The sequence below is a fragment of the Schistocerca gregaria genome, chromosome 4, assembly GCF_023897955.1.
Source record: "Schistocerca gregaria isolate iqSchGreg1 chromosome 4, iqSchGreg1.2, whole genome shotgun sequence".
Classification (NCBI taxonomy): Eukaryota; Metazoa; Arthropoda; class Insecta; order Orthoptera; family Acrididae; genus Schistocerca; species Schistocerca gregaria.
The window spans coordinates 359,827,989-359,838,328 of NC_064923.1; the positions used below are offsets into that span (position 1 = coordinate 359,827,989).

General features: G+C 35.2%; 1 protein-coding gene across 4 annotated transcripts in view; it reads left to right on the forward strand.

Annotated features, from left to right (window-relative positions):
• The window catches only part of LOC126365925 (proton-coupled amino acid transporter-like protein CG1139), a 307,054-nt gene extending 296,984 nt beyond the window's left edge, over positions 1-10,070 (forward strand). For all 4 annotated transcript variants that reach the window (XM_050008680.1, XM_050008681.1, XM_050008679.1 and 1 more), the window contains exons 9-10: positions 310-491; positions 5,592-10,070. In XM_050008680.1, coding sequence (XP_049864637.1) covers positions 310-491; positions 5,592-5,833 — 424 coding nt within the window. In that variant the 3' untranslated portion in view covers positions 5,834-10,070. The remainder of the gene's footprint in view (positions 1-309; positions 492-5,591) is intronic.
• The last annotated feature ends 270 nt before the right edge of the window (positions 10,071-10,340 follow it).

Here is a 10,340-nt window from a genome sequence, read left to right on the forward strand (position 1 = left end):
CCTGAAGGCTCCCATTCATGATGGGATTTACAGAACACAGTGTATGAATGAATCAATGAATGTTTATTTAATGGATGTATAAATAGCTATCATGTCCTGGTAATTCTAAGACTTCACCTTTAACATTTTATTTCTAACAATTTCATTAGCACCTGTCTCAAGTATGTTGACCAGTCTCCGGTATGTTGTTACATAATGTGCAAAATATCTCTGAAAATAGAATAATAACTGTAAATGAAGCTTAAGCCTCATACTGACCCTCTAAAAGATCAGTAATTTGATGTTAATTGAAATTTCTTTCTCTTTCAGGCTTGCACAAAGCGTAAAAATCATGTTTGCATTCGCCATATTCATCACTTATGCTCTACAGTGTTATGTGCCATTAGAGATTCTGTGGTATAAAGGGCTAAAACGACGCTTTGAGAAGTGTTCAAAGAAAAAGCAACTATTTTATGAATATGTTGTTCGAACAGCGATTGTAATTGCAACATGTAAGTTATTATTTCTGAAATGTTTAAGAAAAGAACACTTTACAAATATCAGTGACTTGAACACATTTTGATTATCAGTAGTAGAGACTCTGTCGTCATACAGACATTAACAGAAATGTTAGACTAAACAAGAGCATACAATGAAGGCTTTCACGACCAAATGGTTGTTCATAATCCTTCCGGGTTATATGGTCATGGTCCATGGAATTCTTCTATTCCTAATGTTTCATGCAATACTATGTTGGACATCCTCAGAGGTATGACTGGTCCTTCTGAGTCCTGCCGACTGACGAGTCGGGTGTCGGAGAGCGGCCTAAATACCGAGGAAAGTGGGCATGGTCTAGCTTGCACATAGTAGCACATAGTAGTCAAAGATAAAATGTAACTATCGATAATAGTCCGTCATAGATAAAAATCACTTATCGATTCTGTAACGCCACTGCCCAAATCTCGCTTAATTTCAAGGCCTCTTCTTTTCTATTAAAATTATCTTCATGTTTATAAATTTCAGTAGCCTCCCTATACAGTTGTGGATAATAGTTCGTGGCAGCACTTAAAACTGTAGTTTCAGAAAACTTAACTACATGGTCACCTGACTGAATTGCATGTTCCGCAATGGCCGATTTATCTATTTTTCCCAGTCGGCAAAGACTTTTATGCTCCTTTACCCTCATATTCATGCTTCTTTTCCTAGTATCAATATAGACCTTGCCACAAGTACACGGACTTTTATACACACCACTAGATGATAATGGTGGCTCCTATCTTTAACAGAATGAAGTACTTGTCCTGTTTTTCTGGTAGGTTTGAATACCGGTTTCACTTTATGTTTCAGCAAAATTTTGCCGATTCGATCTGTAACCTTACTAATGAAAGGTAAAGACACCGTGTTCTTCCATTGCTGTGTACCATCATTGTCCTTTGACCTACTGTAATTAGTTCTTAAATTCTATTAATTTCTCTGTTTGAGTACCCATTCTTTTCGAAGGCCTGTTTCAGATGATTCAGTTCCGTATCCAAATGTTCCGTTTTGCCCTGTGCACTAAACTTTTGATTACACCTCTTTTTTTGTTGTGGGTGATGATTGGAATTCTTATGTAAGTATCTATCAGTATGTGTGCTGTTCTGAAAAACTTTATGTTTTAGACTGCAATCGTTCTGTCTCATGACTAACACATTGAGAAACGAAATAGCCTGGTCTTTTTCCACTTCAATGGTAAACTGAATTTCAGGGTTTATGCTATTAAGATAATCAAAAATTCGTCTAAGGCTTTTTTACCATGTGTCCAAACCACGAATGTGTTGTCTACATAATGATTCCAACAACATGGTTTCTTATTTGCTTTATTCAACGCTAATTGTTCAAATTTCTCCATGTAAAAATTGGCAATCGCAGGGCTCGATGGGTTACCCATGGCAACACCATCCACTTGCTCATAAAACTCCTCATCCCACAGAAACTGGCTAGATGTGAGACAGTGTCTAAACAGAGCAGTCAAATCTTCAGGGAAAACTTTCGTTATGTAAATCATAACTTCATTGACCGGAATCATAGTAAACAGAGATACAATATCAAAACTGACCAGAATGTCTTCAGGAGCCAAGGTTAGACCTTCAATTTTCTCAATAAAATGATATGAATCCCTCACATAAGAATCAGTCTTACCAACGTACGGTTGTAGAAGAGTAGCTAGATACCTAGATATTTGATAAGTAGGGGAATCAATCGCACTAACAATGGGTCTCAGAAAGAGATTTATTTTGTGAACTTTAGGTAAACCATAAAGTCTGGGACACTTAGCTTCACTCCTTAGCAAAACTTTTTTTATCCTTCTGTGGAATGGAAGTAGGAGACTTTATTAATGTATTAGTTTTCGTCAAAATAACAGCTGTCAGGTCTCTTCTAAGTTTATTGTAATGTCCTGCCACTAATAGGTCCAAAATCTTACTTCTATAGTCCTCTTTGTTCATCACCACAGTGGCATTACCTTTATCAGATGGAAGAACAACTATTCCTTCGTCCGCATTTAAATCACTGAGGGTCTTTCTCTCCCCCTTAGTTAAGTTACTCATCAATGGCTTATTATGGCATAAGACACTTGTGATTTCAATACTAATTGCATTAGCAGTTGCCTTATGGAGCGTTCGAATCCCTGCTTCCACATTCACAATAATCTCTTCCTTTGGTACATGCATAGGAGTAATAGCATAATTACCTCCTTTGCGTTTCTCGCAAATGGTGAACTATTATCAATAGTTACATTTTATCTTTGACTAGTTTTCTCTCTGCTACTATGTGCAAGCTAGACCACGCACACTTTCCTCGGTATTTAGGCCGCTCTTCGACACCCGACTCATCAGTCGGCAGGACTCCACAGGACCAGCCATACCTCTGAGGATGTCCAACGTTGTATTGGACGAAAGGTTAGGAATAGAAGAATTCTATGGATCACAGCCATATAACCCGGAAGAATTATCAAAAACAGTAAACAAGAGCAATTTCAAATAGTTGCAAAAAATACTAATGTTCCCCTTTTTTAATTATTATTTGTTTCATGAATCCTTAGGTGTAAGAATCTTATTTAGGTGATGATATTTTATTTCTTTTCAAAAATAAATCAATTGCATGCATGTTTTATTTAGATGCAATGCCAATGTTACAGTTAAGTATCTGTGTATTAAATGACCAGCATCTCACCTAATATTTCTGGTAACAAATAAACACTTACATTAAAAATGAAAGCACTTAATAACATATTTAAGTCAGCAACTAATTTTAAGCCACAGAAGAAATTCCAATGTAGTTAACACCCTACTTTAGCAAATTTGTGATTAACAGCTTTTTTTACAAAATACTGGCAATATTTGTTACTTTAATCCTGTAGAAACCAAAATTTATGTTTCAGTTGTAGTACGGAATAATCGTCATTTGAAACATTGGCTTTAGCTCGTTGGTTCCAATTATGCTAAAGAATGAAATCATATCTATGTGTAGAGATGAATAGTGAAAAATATTAATATTTGGCTACTTTATTAGAGGAAGGATAAGAAGAGAAATAAAGAAAATACTTATTATTTCTGTAACATAATCAGTAGGAATTTAAAAAAAGACAAGTTTGTTATTTTTAAACTGTCATGAAATCAAGACTGTGAAAGATATGACACTGGAAAAAAGGAAGAATAAAAAGCCAGAATTTGAACATAAAGAAGAGCCCTAATAATAACACTGTAGGAAAAGATATATTGCTACTTGCTGTAAAGATGACACCTTAAAGTTGCAGATAGGCACAATTAAAAGACACTGACATGTAAGCCTTTGGCCACAGCCTTCATCAGAACAAGAAAGTGAAACACACACCATTAGTTAACACAAACAAGCACACTTGATGCACACATAACTGCTAACTCTAGCAGCTCAGGCCAGAATGGCATTCTGTCGGAGTTGGCAGTCAGGGTATCCCTGGAGGAGTGGTCAGTATTCGGGGACATGACAGGAACAGTCATTCAAAGCAAAGAAGTCTAGTAACCAAGGATTCTAAAATTCATATCTAAGAGCTATGAGCACTACTTTGGAACAAATGTCCATAGCTCTTTCGGTGAGCGTTTTAGAGCACATATTTACTGGACATTCATTCTTATTTTGGCCCATACTACCAACTCCCAAAATATGGAAAGCAAAAAATTTGTGGTAGAAGAGGAGATGAAGCAGTGCTCATAGTTCTTAAGCTATGAATTTCAGAACCTGTGTTTACTAGACATTTTTGCTTTGAACGATTGTTCCCCGTCATGTCCCTGAATACTGAGCTTTCCTCCTGGGTCACCCTGTATACTCCACAATAATATAAATTATCATGTGAGAGCAAAAAAAAAAATCTTGTAAATCCATGATTTAACTCATAAATCAAAACATAGGAAAAATATTTCACTGACCAGAGTGCACACAGGTAAGAAATTTCTGGGCAGATTAAACTTACTTTTTATATGTGATGTTTTTGCCAACTGAGATGCCTAGGCACTGCTTGCAGAAGCAGAAGCCACGCACACAGTTTAATCTGTCAAAGAATTTTCTGTGGTCAGTGATGTTTACTACTAATGTAATAATACGTGGAAGTCCGAGGACACACATAAATAATTAGAAGACTGAAGATGAAAAACTATGCTAGACTGAGGAACAGACTTGAATCTTTACGTTTTGATAGCAGCACCAATCTATGATCCAATGAAGCATGCATTAAAGTCTGTTATTTTGTGGTCTCTGAGATAAGGATCTGGATTTAAAGCCCATCTGGAACATACATTTAATCTGAAGTGCACACTTTAGTGTGGGCACAGTGTTGCAGCCTGCATGTGACTTATTGTTTGTAGAAAATGCAGGAATGAACATAAGTAAGGCAAAAACAGAGATCACGGATGTGCAGTGCAGTCATTAAGATGACTGTACATGACAAGACTATTTAAATCCTTTGTTTATCATCAAGCTGGTAACAATCAAGGGAAAAAAAGCTGGATATAATAAGAATCGTCAGTTTGGAAGAAAATGGACACAAACTCTCATGAGAAAATGAATGAACAGTGATGAGGACACTGAGATTTGCGTTTGCATATAAGAGCCAGGGAAAAGTTAGAAACAACTCATTAAAGAGAAACCAAACATGGACCCAGAGTCTGACAGATATGGAATTTGGTTAGGGCATGATAAAAGAAGAGGTAAAGAGTCATAACAGATAGGCTTATATAAGGAAAAAGATGACAGCAAGTCATAATATATAAGCATCAGAGATTATATCATTAAACGTACATGTTTGGTGGAGGTGGCTAATACACTCCACATCTATACATAGGGTACTACATATGTAAAGGTTTAGTAACAACTAGTTTCTCAAGTCCATATGATTTTCACAAATTGTTAATTGTGTATAACCATGATTAAAACCAAAATTGTTATGTCATGATCACTTACATTTTTTATTAGATTCACAATGACAATATTGCCACATGTATTTCATTTCTGTTTTATTATTGTGAACAATATTTTACTATTTTTCATAGTAATTTCTCTTAAAATTATTGCTCAATGTAATAATGTTGTCTTCTTTACAGTTCTCCTGGCAGTGGCAATACCTCGACTGGAATTATTTATTTCACTATTTGGAGCCTTGTGTCTAGCAGCAGTTGGCATTGTTTTCCCACCATTGGTTGAGATCTGCTATTTGTGGCCCATCGGTTATGGTTTCTGCAGATGGATCCTCATTAAAAACATACTCCTTATGATCTTTGGCACTTTGGGACTTGTCATTGGTACCTACACAAGTCTCAATGACATTATCGTTTCCATGCTGTGACATGTGATGCTATTGATATATACAGACAGTGTGGTTCACTTGTGAGATTTTTTCAGTAATACTGCTATACAGAGAGCAGAGCATGTCGAAGGATGTGTACCTTCTGCAAGTTACTGAAGAACAGCTGTGTTATTGAGAATATGTTCTCCTGGCGTGCAAATAGATTGTACTATTACAAAAGAACATCACTGCTGAAGTTTCGTCATGGGATAATATTTTTACAAGGTGGAGGAAATTGCTGTTATAAACACTCATGCGAGAATTTTTACTTGTATTGTACATACCACCTTACTTATTTTGCAGTTCACATAGTTAAACCGCATAGAGACTATTTACCAGTTTAACAATGATAACTGGTGCTGCATGTCAGGAAAGAGCACATTGATTACTGCCTGAACACAGTGTGCATTGCTATTCTTTTGTTACTACTAGGGATTACGTTGTAATCATGTGAAACGTTATTGATCTGTACAGATCGTATTATGAGTAAGGCAAGGAGATCTATGTATATACTATGCCTACCATGGCATTAAATGAATTATGTGCTTTAATAAAGCTATGCATAATATAGTACAAAAGATAAGAAACTGTGATTTTGACCAGTGGAAAACACTTTTCTTTTTTCCTAAGTGAAGCTAACAGTTGTTAAAACATTCCCACACCTGAGAAACTAAAGTTATTTTATTAGGCAATTTTCTTGTAAAAAATAATAGTGAATATATGCTAAAATTAAAATGAACAACTATGGTAAATAATTATTTTTCACTTCTATTTCCATTTCATCAACTAAAATGTTGATGCTGTGCTGTAGTGCACATTTGTCTCAATTTGTTTCTGGTTTCGAATGGCAATAAAGTCACTGTTGATATGTAAGTATTAAGTTATAGGATGAAGTTACAGGGTTAATATTTATCTCAATGTCATTTGCTTACAACTAAATTTGACAAATTACGGCCATCTATAATTGTAACACTGTTTTCCATTGATGCAGGAACTTTTAAAACTCAGTTTTAGTTCTTTTCCAATACACAAAGACAAATGAATTTCCAAATTTTTAAATATGAAAATTGTGGGTGATCTCAGTTTTTTTAGTAAATATACTTTTGTGAGTTATCAGTAAGGTCCTTTTAAACCAACATAAATGCAAAAGTGGTATAATACATAATTAATTTACAGTCAGAAGCTGTTGAAATCTAATACTCACATGTCATAACTTCTTAAGATATTTTTTATTACCATTGTATAATGAACATGTAACTGAAAACAGATTGAATGAATGTGGAAGTGTAAGGTCATATTTACAAAAACTTTAATTCAAATGTAACTCAAGTTATCTCGATTTTCAAACACCATGGTTTCCCTAACCAAACTGGGTAGATGTCATGATGGTTCATCCACTATGACCATTTCTAGATTCATTTAAACTTTAAATAGAAAGCTTTTGAGCATTTGACCACAACATTCTGTAAAACTACAATGTTATTATAAAAAAAGTCCATGCTTTGGTAGACTTGCAATGATTCTCTCCATCAACCTGAAGAAGATAGAATTCAGTTGAATTACTAGCTTTTGTTTTGTAATGCTGAATGAACCATGGAATCTCTAGGTTGTAATATCAGTAATGTAAGGAAAAGATAGATTGCTACTTACCATAAACATGACATATAAGTTGCAGACAGCCACAACGAAAAGACATTTACACATTAGCTTTTGACCAAAGCCTTCGTCAGAAAAGGAGACAAACACACATTATTCACACAAACAATCACACAGGACTCCAATCTCTGGTAGCTGCTTTCCCTGTCTCTGTGGTCATTTTGTGAAAAATATGTGGGAGGAAGTAATATGTTGCCTGGCTCTTCGCTCTTGCAATTTCAGTAATAAACCTCTTTATGATGCACAATGCTTCTGTGGTAGCATCTGCCACTGGAGTCTGAGCATTTCCATAATACTGTCATCCTGACTATATGATCCTCTAACACTCTGTTGTATCTTGTCTATCTCTTCTATTAATCCAATGTGGTAAGTGTCCAATATTAGTGAGCAATACTCAAGATTCAGTCAAACAAGTGTTTCATGAACCACTTGTTTGTGGATGAATTACACTTCCTTAAGGTTCTTCCTATTAGTATCAGCCTGACCTCCACTTTCTCTACAATTTGTTTTCTTTGGTCACTCCAGTTTAGATCACTCCAGATAAATACTCCAGGTATTTTATGGTTGTTACTATTTCCAGCAATAGTGTAATAGAAGATTAACAGATTTTCTCACCTATTTGTGGGTAATATGTTACATTTATTTACATTCAAGTCAACTACAAGTCCCTGCACCAATTATTAAGTGACCTAGGTCTTCCTCCAATTTACTACGGTTCCCTGGCATTGTCTTCTTGTAGACAACTGCGTCATCACAAACAACCTCCTGGGGGTTCCAATGTAAGCCACTTATAGACAACTGTGTCATCACAAACAACCTTCCTGGGGGTTCCAATGTAAGCCACTAGATCATTTATATTTATTGTGAAGTCCTACCACATTTCCTTGGGGTACTCCTGAAATTACTTTTACATCTGCCACCACCTTTGTTCCATCACAAGTGTCATGTTGAGTCCCAACTCTAAGGAATTCTTGAATACAGTCACAAACACGATACAGTACTTGGTAAACTCATATTTTGTTCACTAAATGGCAATATGGAACAGTATCTATATCTTTCTGAAATCAAAGGACAAAGCTTCAAACCAGGTGCCAGTGTCTACAGTGCTCTGGATCTTGTGGATCAAAAGAATGAGCTGTGTTCCACAAGCTCTCTCTTTGTGTAATCTATGTTGAACTTTGTAAGGAATATTTTCATTCTCCAAACTATTATAACACATGAGCATATAACACGCTCCATAATTCTACAACAGATTGAGGTAAGTTGTATAGGTCTATAACTAATGCATCTGTCCCATGATTCTTCTCAAAAATGGAAATGACCAGTCCTGTTCTCCATTTGTTAGGAAGCATTTGTTGCTCCAATGACCTACGATGAACTACTAGTCGAAGGAGAACATGCTATTTCACATAATCTCGGTAGAATGTACAGGTATCTCATCAGATTCACATGCATTTCCAATATTAAAGAACTAAAATTGCTTTTCTATTCCACGATTACTTATATCTATATCTACTGTTTCGGTGTTCAGGCAGGAATTGAAAGGAAGAATTGTATTACTACCTTCCGTAGTTAAATAGTTTTGGAAGTTTCAATTCATTGCCTTAGTTCCCACTCCTTGGTACGACCTTTAAAAATAAATCTAAATTGAGTGTAAATATTGTTTACATCTCTGGTGGGCACTTGGACCTTGAGTCAACCCTGCTTAAAATCAGGAACTTCCCTATCAAGCAAACATGATCAATTACAGTGACAAATACCACTAAGAACTTAATTAAAACTAATTATTTTTTATTTTGCTTCAGATAACTTTTGAAGCTTGTTGGAGACCCCAACAGAATTGTAGCTGAAAGTCACAGTACTGATTCTTAGCTTTCGATTGTTGATTTGATGACGATCTCTTTCCTGCATTTAAAGAAATACAGGCCTGCAATTTTTATTGGCATATAGGATCTCCTTTGAGTGCTTTATTGAATGATGAATGCAGTTTTCATGAATAATAACATTTCAATTTGACTGAGCAATGTTTCTTCATTATAGATGGAACACAAACACACACAAAAAAAAAACTGTAAGAACTGAAAAGAGCTGAAGAAAGCAGAACTGTGGTAGATAGTACAGCCTTATATATGATATTTATAACAATGAAGTTATTTCATGACACTGTTTCAATTCATATCTCATTAGTCTTGTAATTAAAAGTTATCATGCAACAAAACCTTGAGTACAACATTGCGTTCTACAAAGGAAGAAAAACATTTCATGTAACCAAAGTTTTGTAGAAATTTATTTATACACTTTTCAATAAATGTGGTGTTTTAAACTGTTATTTGTAACTGATATTAAAGTTTGTACTAATTACAAAATTATTTCTGGAAGATCTCATGTAGTAACTATACAATTCCAGTTGGCTAATTTCTTATTACATTATGGAATATACTATGAAACACAATTAACATTATGTAGGTTTGGAAACATTAAATGTGCATGACTTTAGCTGTGCTGTGACATCAAAATAGTTATACTTTTAAGTTTAATGAAATTTTGTACATATAATATTAAATAACCTATGACAAAATGGTAACTGTAGTTATCAAAATTTTCATACCTGTGATCAGGCATTGAATGCTTCACTGTTGGAGAGTATTGGGTGTTAACTGAATGGAATCCCCATCTGATATATTGCAACTGCCTTTTTAAAATTTTATAATTCAGTAAATACATGAGGTTGTGCCATCTCCCCCCCCCCCCCCCCTCTCCCTACTCCTCACTCCTGTCATGTTACTTGAACACCATCCTACTGCACATCTGTAACATATTAAGCCCAATGTGTCCACCTCTGATCAATATA